Below are 19,327 nucleotides of genomic sequence, written 5' to 3' on the forward strand. Positions count from 1 at the left end.
GAAGAGGGACGAGTGAAGGTAAGGGGCTGTCGTCCGCTGCCGGTTGTCCCCGACGGCACAAGTCTGAATATCAGGTCTGTCATTCAAAGACTTGACCGTGACACGACCACAGCACAAAGGCCGAGACTTGTCATGCTTCTGCCGTTCACAGGAACCCCGGTCCACCATGGGAAACACACCGTCAAAGAGTGGCAGCGTAGAGGAACTGGCCAAAACAACTTTGTTCGAGAGGGAGCCCGGTGGCACCACGTACAGGATCCCCGCCCTCCTCTACCTGAGGCACTGTCGCACCTTCCTCGCCTTTGCAGAGAAACGATCCTCCCCGTCTGACAACGACGTCAAAAGTCTGGTGATGAGAAGAGGGACGTTGAGAGACGACGGATCTGTCCAGGTTGTTATCACACCTGTCACTGTGCCTTTGCTTTTAATGCTGCAAAACAGCATCCTCGTGTGTGTGCTCATCTCTTTAACCACGTTCCTTTGCTGTGTCCCCCCCCCCCCAGTGGTCGTCCAGTCAGGTGCTGTCAACGGCGTGTCTGTCGCAACACCGCACCATGAATCCCTGCCCTGTGTATGAGAAAAACAACAAGAAGTTGTTTTTGTTTTTCATCTGCATCTGTGGAAACGCCACGGAGAGGAAGCAGATCACCACAGGTAAGAACAAGGCGCGTCTCTGCTATGTCAGCAGCGCTGACGACGGGCAAACTTGGAGTCAATTGAAAGACTTAACGGAGAGCGTGGTTGGCGATTCCGTCCACGAGTGGGCCACCTTCGCCGTGGGTCCCGGCCACGGCATTCAGCTGGAGAACGGCAGGTTGATCATCCCGGCCTACGCCTATTACGTCCCGTACAGATGCTGTTCCTACCCCATTCCTTTCACCGTCTACCCACGCGCACTGTCCATTTACAGCAAGGACTTTGGACAGACGTGGCATGTGGGGGAGATGCTTGGGAAAAAGTCCCTTGAATGCGTAATGGCCGAGATCATAGACCACGAGGGCAGGAGTCACCTTTACTGCAACGCCCGTAACAGTCATGGACCCAGATGCGTGGCCCTGAGTGAAAACAGCGGAGTGTATTTCGACAAGCCCCACGCGGCTCCGGAGCTCGTCGAACCCGGCTTGGGCTGCCAGGGCAGCGTCATCGGCTTTCCCGCTCCCGAATTTGTCCCGAACGACGACGCCGAAAGCAAAGCCTGCGGCACGTCCCTCTTGTCGCCAGACACGCAAACCTGGCTCCTATTCGTGCATCCAACCAATAAGGCTAGTAGGAGGGACATGGGCGTGTACTTGAACCGATCCCCCCTGCACTCGTCGGGCTGGGACAGACCCAGGATCATCCACAGCGGGCCCAGTGGCTACTCGGACCTCGCCTACAACGGAGACAAGGATCAGTTTTCGTGCCTGATGGAGTGCGGGAAAGAGAGTGAACTTGAGCAGATTGCCTTCATGTCGTTTACCCTTAATGATGTCATGCAGACGGGAGGTAAGAAAGAGAAGAAGGTGCGTTGTGTGGCGGCGGGTTCATTTGAGTATTAACAGAGCTCCCTGGCATTCTCACGCAACCTAAAAATTTTAAAAACAAACCCCAACCACTTAATGTGCTGTGCAGTAACATCTGTCTGTGCTGACTGTTGTTCTACATCCTGGAGATGATAATGCATGAGTCGTGTATTCTGTCGTCTCCCTGTTTACATGAAAACGTAATTTAAGTCCTAATAGTATCAATATACAACCAGCGTTACTAGGAGGGAAAGCATTGGTGGAGCGTGGTGGGTTGTAAGCATGATTTACTGGACTGTCATTTTAAAAGCCGGCGATGTGTGTAGCATGTTTGACGAGCACTTCATATCCCCATCTGTCCATCTCAAATCAAACTGTCAGTATTTTGCTGATCAGTGGAGAGAATTTGCCTACCTCCTTTTTATTTTCATACGAAGATCATTCGCAGGCTTTGTAAAGTAGAGCGTAGACTCTCCTCCATGCTCCGTCTCTCCTTTACAGTACATCCAGCGTACTCTGATTCACATATGCCTTCTACTCCGCCGTTTGAACCGAAGCCGAGCTGCAGCCTTTTTCTGTAGGTCACAGAGAGGATAGACATTGACTTCTCACCGGCCTCATCCAGCTGAACAATGACGAGACCAACTAAACTGTACCGGATGTGAGTTTGTGAAACAGCTGGTGGATCGATGGAGAGAGATAATGTACCTTCACAAAGCTACATGGGGAGCGACTTTTGCATCAAATTTTCCAAAGCAGTTATTCACTTTGCTCCTCTGGTGACATATTCATCTTCAGTTCTCCGGCATCTCGCAAGATTTTCTGAACAAGCATTAATAAGCAGTATTATAACCAGGTATGATTGGCTGGTTGTTGGTTTTCACACCGGAAGCATGTTCTTACGGATGTTCATTCACTGTTTCCAAAGCCACTAGGGTTTTGCCCACATAAAACCTTGCGCTGAGCAACTTTAACATCCCCTTTTGCTCGAGGCGACTCTGCCCTAGTTTCATTGTGTTTTTGTTGACTGTTGTGGAAAAGTGACAAAACCTGCATGAGACATGTATTTTAGTAGAAAATAAAGGTAACCTGTGATCATCTGACTCGTCTTTTCTTCAGTTTTTACTCCTTTACTACTGATTGTGACAGTTATTTGCTCTTAGCAGCTTACTGTTAAGAATACATGCAAGAGGCCAAGGTGAGCGTTGATCATTTGTCAAGCGGTAGAAGGATTGAATTGAATTTCCCGGGGACTATGTTCTGTTGTGGATGTATACATGATGTTGCTCTAGTGAGTTTGACACCCGTCCTGACCATGAATAAGAATCTCTGAACTGATGCCAAATCAACAACTAGGCGCGGTGTGAAATGCAATTTATGAGACGTGCCTCAGATGTGCTTATTATCTGGCCACGTCCACTCGTTTTCTGTTTTCCAACAACTTGACCGACCTGCTTCTTTACGGGGAGGATGAGTCATGTGGTGAGAGCTGTTTTTCTCTGATATTGTTGGGCGGTGACATGAAAATGTTTATCAAGAGGGTGGCTGGCTGTAACACACACACACACACACATGTTTCATCATCTCTCACGCTGATGATATTATGGAGTCCATTAACGGAGAGATTAGCAGTGTTGGCGTCGCAGATGTGTTTTTCTGCGTGTGGTTAAGTGCGTGGCGTGTCCCAGCAGGCTCTGCTGTTTGAGCGGATGGAGCTGGACACTCGGCCGTGGTGCTTCCTCTGTACCATGTTCCATTTGAACGGCCCCGGGGTCCACGGGTAGACACTTGGGAGGATGTGACGATGACAGGAGTCCATGTAGTTTTCAAGTCCAGCAGAAAAAAAATATATTGTACGTGTTGTTTATTTGCAAGTTAAAATGTCTTTGTCAATCCACTTTGACTCTTATATTGTCCTTGTAAATCCTCTGTTCCATTACACAAATGTAATATATGTCTCACTGTAATATGGGAAAAACAAAAGTTGACACCTTGGTATTCTTTGTATTTTGATAATAGATAATCAAGCATTTGATGGGCCAAATGTAAAATATCTCCCAAAAGGAATATATATTCGTATATACTACAGAAAATAAACCATGCTGTTATCCCCATGCTCAGTAAATGTTGCTGCCATTTGCTACACTCGCCCAAAAAATCTGCTCTTTTTTTTTGTGTAAGACACCACAAAGTTCTTGTGTTACTGCAGCAGGGACACTAAGGGACAGTATGACCCTCACTGCTCAGGGTCAAAGGTCGATTCAATGTTTGTTATCCACTGGTGTCAAGGTTCGTTAGCTCAGGTTATAAACTGCCGAGCAGTGCCAGTCTGCCAAGGACTGTTTTGAGTTGTCGCCGCTGTTGTTTGCTTTACTTTATATTTGAATAAAAACCACCACAACAAAAAATCGTACTGTAGCTGTGCACCTGAGGGAGTAAAGTGTTGTGCACAGAAAAGTGTGTTAGTTATCATGTAGTACGTTGTTCAGCAAAATGGACAGAAGGAAACTGAAAACCGTCGTGAGATCATAATCCTGCAACTTCCTTTATGAGCATCAACCCATATCTTTTCTTCTGTTTGGGATACGTTGTTTATATATGTAGCTCATAAAATATCCCTGTGCATGTACTCAAACAGACAGTTTATTCCAAATGTTAACATAGAAGCTAATGTTAATGTTCAACATAACAGCTATGGTTAGGCCTGTTTCGGCAAATATGTCCATGGTTATGAATAGTCAATACAAAATCTGATCTGACTCTCTACAAACATGTGAGCGCATTTGGACTCAGAATGGTGTTTGAGGACGACGCTTCTGTGAAATAACCTTCTTTTTTGTTGTTCTCTGAATCACAATGTAAGTTTTCATGAGAGCTCTGCAGCTTTTTATGAAACGGCTTCAAAGACAAAAAGGAGATCGCGTCAAAAACCTGGTATGTGCATTGTCCCTTTAGGTTAGATACTGTAGGGGCGACAGACGTGATACATTCAGTATGAGTTGTCTCTTCTCTCTTTTGGTTTCTCTTTGTTTGCAAGACAGTAAAATATAAGCTATGCAGGCAGAGTTACATTGTTCAAGGTTTGATTGAAGTATCTATGTACACTGGGAGCTACACTCAGTCGAATTGCACATCATCACAGTCACACAGGGGAGCACCGTTCCAGCGACTCCACATAAATTGAACCATCTCTTATCTCACTGCAAAACAGATGAGCCTATTTACAGTACAATGTAACCTTGAGCCGACTAAAACAACATCACGTCCAAACGCACCCTGCCCCGGGGAGAATAGTGCTGTTTTCCTGGGAAATCACAAAAGGAACAAATCCCCCCGTCACGTTACAAAATACAGAAAAACAATACGAAATAATGGGAAAAGACACAGGATGCACAGTATAAAATGAATTGTGCATGTGTGCAAGAATAAAGGGAACATATGATAGATAGAGAGAGAGAGAGAGAGAGAGAGAGAGAGAGCTCCCAGAGAAATGAGCAGAGAAGCTATATTTTTAGACTTCCACAAAAACAAAAACAAAGTTACATTTGCTAAATCTCACCCAAAGTGACCTGTGGCAAGAGTTGTGGTATTTGATGAACTGAGACGCATCACTCATGTCCCATCATTTGAAAACGGAATAGTTCACAACAGCGCAGGTCCAGATCTTTGTGTCAGATGCTCAGTGACCTCTCCAAACAGTCCAACCCTCTCAAACCTCTGATTTACGAACAGCGATGCTCTTCACAAGGACGGCATCGCTGGAAGTGTGTGCATCAACATCTTCTTTTTTTTTTCATACAGTTTAGGACAATACAAAGATTATACGTCAGATGGACACAACAGCTGTGTCTGCAGACTGCGGAGTCGTAAAAGCAAAAGTATCCACCTGGATCAAACTGCCAGACCATTTAGATTTAAAAAAAGAAAAAAGAAAAAAAAAAAGGCTTACAAGGGCAATGCAAATCTACATAAGCCATAAAAGCCATGCCACATTTACACCCTGTTAGGGCTATTCTCTCTTAAAGGGACATGCGCACAGTTTACAAACAGAGGAGGCAAAAAGACTGCAGAGAAAGCAGCAGGGTTGGGAAAGTGGCTTTCAAAATCTCACCCGCTATTGATTCTCGAGTGACAACCGCAAGTTGTAAATAACTGTCAGATACTTGTATGTAAAGGCCGACCTAGCTGTGGTCCGTTTAGTTGATTTGGATCAGGTCATTTGTGACAAAAATGATCAGTGTATGTAAAAGCTGTCTGTCTTGGAGCATTAAACTAATTGGCTTTATTTTCTAAAGCATGTGATCTGATAGCGATTCCGCACTAGATTAGGACTTCTTTTTTTCCAACAGACAGATCACTGCAAAGACTCAACAAGTAATCCATTGTTCCCAACCCTGTAAAGCAGTGAGCGTGGCAGACCAGTCACATGCACACTATTGGAAATGTTTGGCCAGACACACGAGTTCTAACCGTTGGCTGCTGGGGACTAAACATCACACAGAACAACAGGCAGCTGCGAGGGGAGGAGACTCAGACGTCCGATGTAAGCACCTTTCAAAGTCTCATTAGAGCGCAAAGGTGTGTGTTTTTTCCCCCACATTTTCATAATCACAAGTCAGATCAGTTGAAAATCTGTCATCCTCTATTGGTCTCTATTGATTGCAGAGACCCGTCACTCCGACCAAGTTTTCGCCTCCCCCTCCGGAGAAATAATTATTCTGTGAACCATCGGCAGTGAGCAATATATGACCCTTTTTTCTTTTCTTCACAAATTGAAAGATTTTCTCATTTTTTTTTTCATACATGATACAATGTTCTGCGCAAAATGGATATGCGCACATACTGGAAGCATAATGTTGCTGAAGACATGCAAGTTGTTGAGTGCAGAGCAGAGCGAAAAGTGATGTTCCCCCCCGAAGTCGCTGTCGTCTTCATCCTCTCGAAACATCATCTGTCACTCAGATGTGCATCTTCAAGCGCGCGACTCTTTCTTTGAGTGTGGCTTATTTCCCAGCAGGGCATCAATCTCGGTAATGGTTTGCGGGGTCATTTGGGATAAAATCTGCAATGAGGAGGGGAAAACAGCGATCAGTCGAAAATCAGTTGTGCCACTTCACAGAGCATCGTATCTAACGGTTTTCACAAATGTAGCTCAGCATGTCGGGCAAAATTATCAATGTGGGAGGAAAGAAATTATACCCGGAGGGCACCCAGGTTCTCAAGTAGCTGTTCTGTATTAGAAACTCCCAGAAGAACTGAGCTGACTCCCTCGCTGCGAAGACACCAGGCTGTAGAAAAGAGAGAGAGAGAGAGAGAAAGCCAATAAGACATGTCCTCAGTTTTATTTCAGTGATAACCAAAGAAAATCAATTAAAATATATATTTTTACAACAGTTTGACCACATTGGACTCCATCACTAATATTGGACTTGACTTGACATTGTGAATCAGTAGTTTTGTGACTCTAGTAGCGACACAAAATCATTCAAGATTTGAAAACATGCACACACACACACGGCAATAAAATAGGCAAATGACACGTTCACAGTGTGATCTTGTCATTTGCCCGGGTCGTACCGATGGCTAACTGTGCAGCAGTGCAGCCCAGTCTGTCCGCCAGTAGATGGAGCTCCTTGATTTTTGCGAGCTGCCTGCGGCCCTCCTCGCTGTTCACTCGCTCCTTCAGCCACTGGTATCCCTTCACCGGGTCGGGGGGCAAACGTGGAGAAAAGCATTCATGAGGCAACATGCGCTATACACTGATTTCACACTCGGATACCTCGCTGATCAGGGAGAGGCTGGTTTTTTCGGTGAGAGAAATCCCAGAGGGTGACCGGTTCGAATCGAACTGACCTTCATCGCTGCTCTGGAGCACTCCGGTACGCCGTCGCTGTACTTCCCTGTGATTAATCCACAAGCGAGCGGAGACCAGGTCATCGCCCCGACACCTGAAGGAGAGGAATAAGTGGAGACATTCAAATGAAAAAAATGAACCTTGAATTTAAAAGAAAACATTTAAAAAAAAAAGATAAATTGAGACACTGTGGATGTCCGACCGATCTTGTGGTAGAGCTCAGGAAGCTGCACCTCGACTTTATCCCTCTGGAAATAGTGATACTCCGCCTGCTCACACACTGGTGGGATCAGGTTGAACTGGCGTGCCACCGAGTACGCCTCCTGGTGCCAAAACAGACAGAAACAAAGCGCCATGGAGACCTGTCAGCATTAGTGCCGCAACAAAAAAGCTGACAGCATTAAATTTGTGAAGAAGAGGAGATGATGAGGATGAGCCTTCACCATGATCTCCATGGCACTCCAGCGTGAGGTTCCCCAGTACATGGCCATACCCTGGTTTATTACAAAGGTCATGGCTCGAACAATCTCTGCAAATCACAGTCAATGACATCATGTTAAAATTACACTCTTGTGATCTCTTCAAGACAATTGATTGCGACCTTTTCGTACTATTATAACTAATACAAGATCGCTGCATAACAGCAAACAGCCATAATTATTTCAAACCACTGTAACTGACCTTCCATTGGACTGTTGACATCGTTTCTGTTGGCAAAAACTATGTCCACATAATCCAGCTGGAGTCTTGATAAGGATCCTCTTAAACCTGTCACGAACAACGGTAAACATGTAGGTGGCGTCATCATCATAACTGGGCACAAAGCAGCGCCAAGCGCAACGTAAATGCCTTTGCCAGTTTCAGACCGAGGCACTTGCCGTTTTTCGGTGCGACGACCACGTTGTTTAAACTACAAATGATGACGGGGAGCACCCATGGGCGCGTTGGTCTTAAAATGAGGTGCGGTCAGCGGTGTTGGTGGCACATTGCTGCCTTGGGGCAGCAGAGAGCAGCTGCACATTTTACCAGCAAAAACCTTAGTCTGAAGTCTATGACTCGCTGTTATTTTAATTTTGAAAATTTAACAATTTTGCCAAGAAATCCTTGGCAATGAACTTGAGCATGGAGGGTAAAAATAAATTCTTTTGACAGAGGTTTCACTGTTCTTGAAAATGTTGCACTGTAGCTATATCACTATATCTAACTGCTTAGGCTAAGTGTTGGCCAACTTTTCACCCTTGGGTTTGTCTGCAATCTGATTTTGAGGTGTAAGTCATGAATTGAATGACATACTGTATGAAGTCCAGGTATGAGCACTGTCTCTGCAAACCTGGTGACCTTCACATAGTTCACATATTATGGAATTGCCTAAAATCGAAGGCCTCATGACAATTACAGTCAAATAGCCCACTCAACTTTAACAATAACATTCTGACAAAAACAGACTTTTGATTTGTATTAGTCATGAGTACAGCTCTGAATGGACATTTTTCTTCTGAATATAATTCAGTTTTATAGAATTACAGTGGGATAAGTGATTAACTCAGGTTTTAACCCGGACTTAACCCTGAGATTTATTTTCCATTATCCCTTTTTAGATGAATCCCGAGAACTATACTGTGAAAAAAGATATCATTACCTTCAATGATGTGCTTTCTGGAGAGTCCTCTCTCTGTCTCTGCTCTGTGGAGTGTGGGAAATAAGCATTATTCATATTCTGTTGAAATGATGAATGTAAAAATGGATTTTGAATGATAGAAAAAAAGAGTACAGTCTAATACGTAGCCTTTTAGTGTTGCACTTACTGGCCTCCCCAATAGATTTTTGTTGTGATGACAAAACTTGAACGCCTGGCAAGAACACAAGAGTGTTAAGAGAACATTTTAATACAAAAATAGAATTTGTTTTCTATCTCATTATTTCCTATATGGTCATGATTTTGTTTGACTATGTCAAGTAGGTATAACATTCAGTCTCTGTGTGCCTCTTATCATTGGTACATTTCATTTGAATCTGAATTCATACCAGCATTTAGGTTTTTTTTAATTAATCAGAGATGGTAAACTGTAGTGACAAAAAATGTCAAAAAGCCTAATTTCAAGTTTGACTTATATCTATTAATATTTCTTCTCCATAATAAAAATACCTCAAGCATTTCCCACACAAATGAGTGTTTGGCAGTTGGGCGAGTCAGTGACCAAGTATTGAGAACTGAGAGTTTATTTTCACAGGGTTACATTTTTATCCTTTTATAGCCTCTCTCAGGCTAAAGCTCCTCATTTGTCTAAAAAGTATAAATTTCCCTTGAGATAATTTAACAGTGCGTCTCTTCCAACAGTAATACAACCACGTGGAAATGCAGTGCATTTCAGAAAAGCAGGGGATTAATGGGGATTATCAAGCTTTTAGACATTGGCCTGTATTCATAATTTCACATGCATGTGAGTGAGTTTGGAAAAAACCCCAGAGTTGAATCACCTCCATCCTTTCTTCTTGATAATGTTCCCCAGAGTGATTTCCGCTCTGAGGAGAAACACAACAGTGTCTGTGATGTCACATCGCTGCACAACAATATAAAAAATCTGCAAACATAAGTAACCTGAACACTCTGAGCTGTTTGTGTGCCCCAGGAGACAAGTTGCACTCAGCAGATATGAAAAATCATTCAACTAATGGAAAAGAGTTTTAATTGGTGCTCAGAGGAGGAAGTGAGGTCTGACCTTCCAGAGGCGTACACCTCAGCCGTGTCAAATAGGTTCACTCCGTTCTCATAAGCTATGGTCATCAGGTTCTCAGCCATCTGAGGGAACGCAAAAATTGAGAGTGAGAGAGGGAGGCGACGGATAAATTCCAATTACCCAGAGGTCGTCCGTGAAGGGCACTATGCAAGGAGGATAATACAATAGAGATACAGACAATATTTCATTGAGCTGCTGTAGTTTCAAGGTCTGAGGGACTTTCCCTTTCTGTAACTGAAAACACTGAGATTTGCGTTCACAGCGCCCCGGTGTGTTTTCCACAAAAGCAATATGAGTGAAAGTGTTTGGGAATCAGCCTCTGAAGCGAACAGCGAAGGGAAAACCCTCTCACCTCATCAGAGATCTGCGATCCGAACGTCACCCAGGTGCCTGAGCGAGAGGAGAGACAGAGATGTTTGGGGGGGTTTTGTTTGAGGGGTTGAAACAGAGACGAGTTTTTTGCTGCCTTCAAACCAACTCACCTAACCCGAGGCAGGAAACGCGTAGGCCTGACTTCCCCAGGTTCCTGTGGAGAGAAAAAAAAAAGGAAGAAAAAGGCAAGCTGTGAAGCTCGGAAATAAACTGTGGAAAGAGACACGATGGTGTGTGGGCATTTAGAATACGTATGCACACACAAACACCAATCAGAGGAAAGATCCCGTCTTACTGTACACTGATGTGTGTACGTGACTCGGGTACCAGATCTTCACTTCCAGCGAGCAGCGATGGAAATCCAAGTACTATTACTTGATTATAATTTTGCCAATCCATTCGTCCTCTCCACCACATTTCACATTAAAATATGGAACCTTTTCTCCACTAAATTTACACGACTGCTGTGGTAACTCAATATTTGGATAACACTTTATTCTTAGCCATACTTGTTAAGCATTTATTTGCGGGAAACTTAAATTAACTATTTCATATTTTATATTATTACAGAGGGTTTGGCATCTATTGTCTGGGAACACTTTTATCAGCACTTACTGTACATTATATGGTGTTAGCAAAGATTTTATAAACCAAGATTAAGATCAGCTTTGGAAATGTGATATTGTTACAAATTAAATAGGAAGTGATTCAAATTAGCTCCAAAATGCTGCATATATGTCAAAGCAGCACTAAAAAAAGAATATATTATATATTATTAATATAACAATCTCAGCAAATGTAATTTATTTTTGATATTTGAGCACGATTTGCTGACTTTAATCCTCTACTAAGTATTGATGATTTACCGTGTTTATACAAAGCGGTAGAGGTGGGCTACTTTTACTGTCTCTTTGACATTCAAAATTAAAATAACTGCAAATTTAAAAAAAAGAAACAGACACATTGGATCACTTACACAAGGACAAAAGTTACAATGAATTATAATAAAGAACATGGAATGTAACACAAACCGGACGTTATGCATACAACTGTATGGTGACACTAGATAAAAGGGGAATTTTGCGTTAAGTGTTCCTGGATGGGAATTCTTCCTCCACTACAGCTGCTGAGTCGGTGGTTAAACTACTTCCTGTGTCTAATTATTTCTCAACAGTTGACCTTTCATCCCTCGTACGTGAACACTTCAGCGCATTACGCCGGGCCAGTGAAACAGCTGGACGGAACGGAGCTCGTATCCGATGCGGTCCGGACAAAAGCTGCTTTCGGCCGGTACAGTAAATGGCCCCCAAAATGTTCCACGGGCTCAAGAGGAGTCCATTACCCGACGTGCCACATTTGATTATCCAGACAGCTGAATGTTGAAGGGACGGGCGGGGGGAAGCGGAGAGCTGCATTTTTTGACCGCAAGGAGCATCTACAGCAGAAAATGATGTGAGCTTCATGCTCGCTCGGCTCCTCCATGTGTGCTCTCTCCCATTCTAATTAGCCGGGGAGCCAGCTGGAAGAGGCAGCAGAGCCGCAGTGCAACTCGCTGCTCGCCGTCTCCTCATCTCCAGCGCCCCTCGCCCCTCTGCGCCTGTCTGCCTGCCCGCGTCCGCCACAAATAGCCAAATGCAGAAAGACAGACTGTCAGAGCGTTTACACTCAGTCGAACGAGTCCTGCTTTTTCTTTTCTCCGGTCTATTTTTAACGCCTGACCTTAAGCTATTTTTAGCATCCTGCATATGTAAGCACTTGAGTCCCTCTGTGTGTGTGTGTGTGTGTGTGTGTGTGTGTGTGTGTGTGTGTGTGTGCTGTGTGGGGGTGTCATTGATCATGTGTGAAAACATATTATTTTTTGTTGTTTGTCATAGACTCAATCAAAACAGCACACAGACCAAAGGTCTGGAGATTCTATACAAAGGGAAAAAAAATGTTGGTAGGCTCTGATGGCGCTGACCATTTGTCAACCGACGACAGCTCTGCCTGCGCTCACACACCGAAATGTACTTTGAACACTGGTACTAATGATAAACGAGGCACTTGACGAGGTTGGACCAATAACAGCATCCAAAAATATTACCTGCTGGTTAAAAAAACAGCTTTAATCAGATTCAGGTTTAAAACAAAATGTCACCTGCAGGATCTTCATGCTGAGAGCTTACGGACATGAAATAATTGTTGTCTCAAAGAGCAGTCCCACACTGGTTTGTTTGACAGGTGAATATTATATTAACAGTATATTGAGCCGTCTGGATGATTTTGTGAGGTTATTTCTCAGTTCATAGTTTGAATTATGAGTCTAACCCTAACCCTTTTACTGGTAAATCATAACATTAAGAAAGACTAGTTCCAACTGTGTGCACCACCTCAGCAACACAAGAGTCCACCGTGTTCCAATGTTTCCCTTTTTAAATTCTCACCGGGATGAAAAGCAGAAAGGTTACGTGTGGCAAGAGCAGAAACATGAGTCAGCAATCGGGAGCACATCGGGCCTCCAGTAGCGTCCACGGCTCTCACACAAATGCACGCTTCTTCTGTCTCAGTTGTTCTCAAATTCAATGTGCGTTTCACGATGGAAAACAAGTGCATGAAGCTACCCACAGGCTTATCGTGCTCGGTGACGAGCACATCGCCACCGGAGCAAACGAGAAACCGTCAGCGGGTGAATTCCACAATTGCAGAGCCACAGAAAAATAAACCTCCTTTTGTTTTTTATTTGTGGGCAGTGGAGGATGTCGTTTCTGTGTGTGACAACCAGTCGCTCCCTCCCTGCTCTCCATCGACTCCGCTCACTGCAGTGCTGCAGTCTGCTAAATTACTATGAGCGAGTCTGAGGAGACACATGCTCTCTCTTTCCTCTCACTATCTCCCCCATGACAGCCCTTTCCTGTCTCTCCTTCTTCTCTCTCTCGCTCACTCTCACTGTCACACACACATGCACAGAGACACTCGGCCTACATTTTCCTCTGACATGGATTTCGCGGGACGTTGCATGCAAAAGCCGGCGAGATCCATACCGTGCGTGGGGTCAGTAGGGCTGCTTTCCATGCCTTCACGTGGATGTTCACGCTTGACGGGAGTCCCACTGGAACACAGGCGCAGATCTACGCGCGGTCACGCATGAATGCACTCGTGAGCAGGGCACGCAGAAACACAGATGGTTCACTGTGGTCTTCACGAATAGGAGCTTCCCATGTTTTTTCGTAACTCTCTTTCCCTCCCACCATAAATCATGAACTACAAACAAGGTGAATATGGGGACCATACCTTCCATGCATTAATAATGGATGAGCGAGAGGAGGCTCACAGGTGCTCTGTCATGGTGCAGTCAGCATTTTTTAACCTGTGCTGACATTTACAGTTAGTTTTCACCGGAGACAGGAGGAAGACACTGTATACAGATGGTTCGGTGCAAATGATGGGAGTTTTTTTCCCCCTGCAGTTGTCATAAAATGCTACACACATGCTGAGCAGGCTTCTCTCCGGAGGGAAGCACACCTAGATATTAATAACACCCACGTCAGTATGTGTGTGTGTGTGTGTGTGTGTGTGTGTCCGCGTGTGTGTGTGTGTGCTTATACATGCATTTTCTGAGCACAGACTGTGGGAAGCTTGTGGACTGTCTGTTCTCTTTCATTAATGCTGTATAATCTTCTTCTGCATCTTAAAGGGTCACTTCATCCAATTTACAAAGATGATCTAGCCATGCAGCGATTTCAGTGCTTACAGCACTGACAAATTCTCTATATATATATATTATTTTTTTAATTCAACACCAAAATGTCTTTTCCAAAATGAGTGTCATTGCTACCCTGGAAAATCCAAAGAGCAGTTTTAAAGGGATCATTTCTGAGTATAGAGTAGTTTAATTGAAAAGATAATCCAGTGTATCAGGGACACTGTTTCTGGGAAAATAAACCAAACCTCCCTTCATGGCTAAAAAAGATAATGAGAATAAGTTTTTGTCAGAATCTGCTCTAGGGGACAGGGCCTACTGTAATTCTGACAGTGTGCTAATTCTTGCTTCGGCTTTTCTTAATGTTTCATGATGTTTGTAATTCAGTTAAAGTACCACAGTTAGGAAAGTAGGGTTGTCCTCATTATAGAATACCCATGCTGAGAGCGGAGCAAATGAAAAGTAGAAAAGAGAAAAGAAAAGAGCTCTAGCTCACACATACAGACACAAACTCCGCTGCTCTCCTCCGATCAACAGTTGCTGACACTTTGCTAGAGGTTGTGACACTACTATTAACGGAAATTGCATGTAATGAAGTGGCGCCGCTAAGAGACAACACCAGCTGATGATGTGGTTGAAGTGTTAAACCTTTCTATGAGGGTTTTTAACTGGACACAATGGTAAAACTCCTTTGGCACAGATTATGCTTGTAAAATGTGACTTGAAGGAGAAACACTACAAAGAAACGCTCACGTACTTTGAATGAATTTTGAGTCATTAGTGAAATTGAGTGTTGCTGCTGCCTGCTGACCTGTTTATGTCTATTGAGAGAGAGGGATGAGGATGAATATAAGAATGATATGCCAGTGTTCTGGTCTGCTGCCTCATTGATACAGACCATGACAGCTCAATGACTTTTAAAAGATTAAATGCAGTTGCTAAGGTGGTTTGGCCAAGTTACTCTTGTTTTTGTCGTTAAAGATGCCACAATGAAATCGTAACATTCAGTGGCATTATGAAACTACACATTTAAAGTTTATTCCGCTAAAAATGTGTCTGCCAAGCCATTCATTGAAACAGTACAACTTCTACTATTTTTCTTATCATGTAATTGTGTAAAACATCAGTCAGAACTCTTGTTTTATCACCGTACCACAGGTGTAGTTCTGAAATTCACATAAATGTTTTCAAGCTGTTTACATGAATGATCAAGAATGGACAATCTGATGTCATTCAAGAGAGCAGAAAAAAGAAATGGATTAGTCGATGGTGTCACAGCCTCTTGTCATTTAAGGTGCACTGATTGACTCACAACATGCATTGAGTACATGCGAGATGAAAATTTAAAAGTAGCTGACGTTAGCTATTCAAGATGAACAGGCAGCAGAACATCCTTCCATCTATCTTTTACTCCTCTGACAGTTTCTTTATTTGTGATGCCCGTGAAAATAACATGACAACTGCAGCTCATTCAACTTTGGCAGCTTGTGCTGCATCCACGAGCCACGGCAGGTGAAAGCTTTAGCTACGTTTTCAGAGCCTCCTCAACTTTGACTGCACTGCAACTTTTCTGTAGAAGGGATGTTTTCAAACGCGGCTTCCTTTGCTCGACAAGTCAATGAAATGATTCACTGTGCAAGCTACTTCCGTTCATTCGCCTATAAGTTTTCATTCCGCGTTAATTACAACCTGTTACTCCCAGGTGCATAATACTGCATAATATTCTCAACATGATGAAAACTTTGTAAACGTGCCTCCGCAGTAATAACCATACCATACCCCACACCCCTGAATCACACAGAAATCCCCTAAAATAAAAGTATTTAATGGAAAAATTGAAAAAATAGAAACAAATATTTAGATCATAAGACATGTAAAGGCTGTGCTTCAGCTCTTACATAATGACGTGCAATGATGACTGTGTTTTCTCTGCCAGAAGACACTACCAGACCCTGACTTTGACTAGATGCCCCCTTTCAGAGCACCACACATGGATTTTCTGGCCCCCGCTTAAGATGCTCACGCGAGCCTGCGGATCGCTGCTGCCACCGCATCCATCCACTGGCAAATATTGACAAATGTAAAAGCCTCATTAAACAGCACCCACGTCACATTTCCAAAAGATGAAGTTATCTGCTTTATGTGTTTCTCTGTGTACAAGTGTGGATATTTTGGTCCAACGTGCAGCAAGTATGAATAATAATGGTCTAAACTATTTTTTAGCCAGATTATTTATAACTATAAATTATTTATAACTATAAATTTAGCATCCCCTAATAACTATTAGTAGGTGGCGGTTTATAAGCAGCCAGATTTTATAAAACAGATCACTGGATGTATTGTGGTTATGAGCCAGACCGTAAAAAAGCAAAGATACAGTCTGACTTTTTCTAAAACTTCTTGCGAGACCTCAAAGTGATCGCCAATCATCTCAGTCAGCGGGAGACAGTGAAGCGTTTGTTATCATACATCATGATTTGTGGTTGCAGCACATTGTCTTGCCCTCCTCTCTGCCACCCATCCATTTGCTTCCAATGATTATTAATCATGATAACAATATGGGGCCAAATTACTTAATTATAATATAATCATTATCCTATGATGACTCCACTATGTGTAGTGCATATTTTATCACTGTTTGGAATTTATTACAAGTTAAACACCTGTCGTCTCCATACGGTTATATGAAAGTGAGAATTCTTTTTTTTCCCCCACAGCTTTTTCCACACAGTTTAATTTATGAGGCAAAGTAAATAGTCCTGGTGTTAAGTGTGTGCGTGTGTGTGTGTGTGGGTGTGTGGGTGTGTAGATGTGTGTGTGTGTGTGTGTGTGTGTGTGTGTGTGTGTGTGTGCGTTCGGGCATACTGTGAGAGTAATAAGACTGAGGCTTTTGTCTCAGAGCACTAAATGACCACAATATTTCTGTAAACCTGGACAGGGTTGTTCATCAGACGCCAATGATCCGATCATTACTCCACCAGCTGCTGAGTTCAGGCTTTCCAAACTCTCCGTTCGAGAGCACTCTGTTAGAGAACAGAGGCCCTCTGCGTAGTCGAATGTCAGGACACTCCAACTCCTCATACCAATGCAAATGGACGTACCGTAGGCCTCGTTCTCCAGTTCAACACTCAGCTGAGTTTTGACTATAACTGTGACAGTATTTTGCAATCCCCATTCACCGGACATTTCTATTGTTATACGTGCTTATTTCATTCCTCTTTGAAATAAAACAAGCTACAGACATATACGAATTGGGAGCTTGAGTTAAGAATGTTTAAGATAATAAGTAGCAGCGCTCGAAATTTTGGAACTGAATTTCACTTTGTTTGAATCGTCTGTCCGTTAGCTTTGCTCAGTTACAAGAACAGAGTTTTTGCTTTTCACTCCTATGGCAAGACTACAGCAGACATCTGAGTCACATTCAGATTGATCTCCTTTCAATCTGAATCTTACTTTCTCCTTACTCTCCCTCGTGCACAAAGACAGTGGCACCCAGCCGCCTGCCACTGACGCACGTGCCCTGTGACCGTCAAACGTACAGAAATCCATGAGAAACGTCTAACGGTGGCAGATAAATCTACGCTGGAGAGGAACCCGGCCTGCTTATCGGGACCCTGTCGGTGAAAGGAGAAGACCTTGTTACCACAGAAACTGAAAGAACTTAGCCTGAGTGACCCCCAAAAAAATAGATCCATCGTGGCTGATTTCAGAACTTATAAAGAGATGATGAGATTTTTTAGGGAAAATGAGTCTGACGCTGAGAAAGTTCGATCAGAGGGAGGAGATAGAGAGATTCACTGGAGTTGGGGCAGGGGGGGTGACAGCACGGGCTCACGGGAGTGATAACTAGCAGCAGGTGCCATTGTCTGTCGCTGAGTGATGCTACTGTTAATGAGATAGCGAGGGGTATTAGAAAACATGCCGTCAAACAGGACAAATGGAGGTAACACTAGGTGCCACCTGGGAAACGGAACGCAGATGAGTTCAGAGTTACGTGCGGGCGTCCACTTCTGCCCTTGCTGCGGTATTCATTTGTCCTCAATCAGTGTCACGTCAAGAACTCTCCAACGTTAACTCTCTGCACAGACTAGATCACACATGTGGATATGTCATATGCACAGCCCTGTTTCTTCCTGACCTCAGTCTGATTGGATGTAAAATGGAGAACGTGTGGCCGCTGCGCAGCCACCGACAGATTTCTGTGGCCGGGTGGTGGGGCCTCGGGCGCACTCAGCCGCAGTAAGGGACTGATAAGCGACAGCAGTTCTGGCTGATTAGGAAATGAGACAGACAAAAACTACACCTAGGGTGTTGCCACTGGCAACTGGTGCTGGCCATATGCTTTGTAGACTTATTGTGCTGCTGCAACGGCTATTCGTGACACTTTTTCCAGAGACAGTGGCGCGACTAGAATCATCCAGCCCAATCAAAGGTATGTGTGCAATGCTCGAGGAAGAAAGAAGGAGCAGAGGAGATATCTGGGTTTCATCTTGTGCCTCGTTCCCTTTTAAACATCCTATTAAATTAAACTGAGCTGACTGACGAGAATGGCAGCAATTCAATCAACCTGATTAACAGGAAAACAGGTCATTAAAACTCTCCTACTGGTTATTGAATTTTACAGTCGAAATAAAGGAAACAGATGGTACGAAGTTATGGCCTTATAGATTATGGATGGTATACTGTTTAATGCGTGCTGCATGTTTTTATGTGCATATTTATAAAAGGTATACATTATTTCCCCCTCTGCTCTCCCAAATGGACAGCTGTCCTTGTCAAGCCGAGGCTCTGATCCAATAGAGGTGCACTGAATCTGAGTCTGTGCCCCAAAAAAAAACAAAAAACAGAAAGAGAAAAAACTGAATACAATTCTTTTCTTGCTGTTTATCTGGTCTGTTTTTCTTTCCTACATTATGACTCAGACCTGGTGAGTGGAACAATGATTTTATTTTTGTGTGCCTACAATACTCCACTGCATCACCGTTTTATGAAAATTAAATGCTTTTATAACCTCCAAGAAAAAAAGTGTCCTGGGGTGACTGTGGAAAGGCTGTTATTGGAGGCAGGCTTTTTATTAATCTCTGGTGAAGAGCAAAAGGTCCAGGGCGGAATCTGCATGAAACACATAAGCCTGTGGCAAATGCTCCTATATGCATACTGTCTGTTGTACTGTGATAACATT

At 43.6% G+C, this 19,327-nt stretch overlaps 2 protein-coding genes across 8 annotated transcripts in view; one reads left to right on the forward strand and one right to left on the reverse strand.

The window, feature by feature from the left end:
• Positions 1-166: 166 nt before the first annotated feature.
• Positions 167-2,605, forward strand: neu3.1 (sialidase 3 (membrane sialidase), tandem duplicate 1). Its single transcript, XM_035624953.2, has 2 exons — positions 167-391; positions 504-2,605. Exons 1-2 carry the CDS (start codon positions 167-169, stop codon positions 1,536-1,538), a joined length of 1,260 nt encoding a protein of 419 aa, XP_035480846.2. The 3' UTR covers positions 1,539-2,605.
• Positions 2,606-4,023: 1,418 nt separating this feature from the next.
• Positions 4,024-19,327, reverse strand: part of LOC118300502 (voltage-gated potassium channel subunit beta-3) — a 23,839-nt gene continuing 8,535 nt past the window's right edge. For 4 of the 7 annotated variants that reach the window (XM_035624948.2, XM_035624947.2, XM_035624952.2 and 1 more), the window contains 13 exons: positions 10,577-10,620; positions 10,447-10,484; positions 10,077-10,156; positions 9,835-9,879; positions 9,162-9,206; positions 8,996-9,039; positions 8,038-8,124; positions 7,800-7,885; positions 7,559-7,679; positions 7,356-7,450; positions 7,080-7,200; positions 6,702-6,790; positions 4,024-6,564 (listed from right to left, as the gene is read on the reverse strand). In XM_035624948.2, coding sequence (XP_035480841.1) covers positions 6,475-6,564; positions 6,702-6,790; positions 7,080-7,200; positions 7,356-7,450; positions 7,559-7,679; positions 7,800-7,885; positions 8,038-8,124; positions 8,996-9,039; positions 9,162-9,206; positions 9,835-9,879; positions 10,077-10,156; positions 10,447-10,484; positions 10,577-10,620 — 985 coding nt within the window. In that variant the 3' untranslated portion in view covers positions 4,024-6,474. Of the gene's footprint in view, positions 6,565-6,701; positions 6,791-7,079; positions 7,201-7,355; positions 7,451-7,558; positions 7,680-7,799; positions 7,886-8,037; positions 8,125-8,995; positions 9,040-9,161; positions 9,207-9,834; positions 9,880-10,076; positions 10,157-10,446; positions 10,485-10,576; positions 10,621-11,661; positions 11,785-11,808; positions 12,084-13,486; positions 13,510-19,327 lie in introns of those variants that run through there. The other 3 variants (XM_035624950.2, XM_035624949.2, XM_035624951.2) reach the window with 3 other exon arrangements.

Source organism: Scophthalmus maximus, chromosome 2 (genome assembly GCF_022379125.1).
Source record: "Scophthalmus maximus strain ysfricsl-2021 chromosome 2, ASM2237912v1, whole genome shotgun sequence".
NCBI lineage: Eukaryota > Metazoa > Chordata > Actinopteri > Pleuronectiformes > Scophthalmidae > Scophthalmus > Scophthalmus maximus.

Bases quoted from the DNA above. Each gene is read 5' to 3' on its own strand.
- neu3.1 (XM_035624953.2), top strand. From the start codon at position 167: ATGGGAAACACACCGTCAAAGAGTGGCAGCGTAGAGGAACTGGCCAAA. The intron at 392-503 runs GTTGTTATCACA...CCCCCCCCCCAG, and splicing joins GAGACGACGGATCTGTCCAG to TGGTCGTCCAGTCAGGTGCT.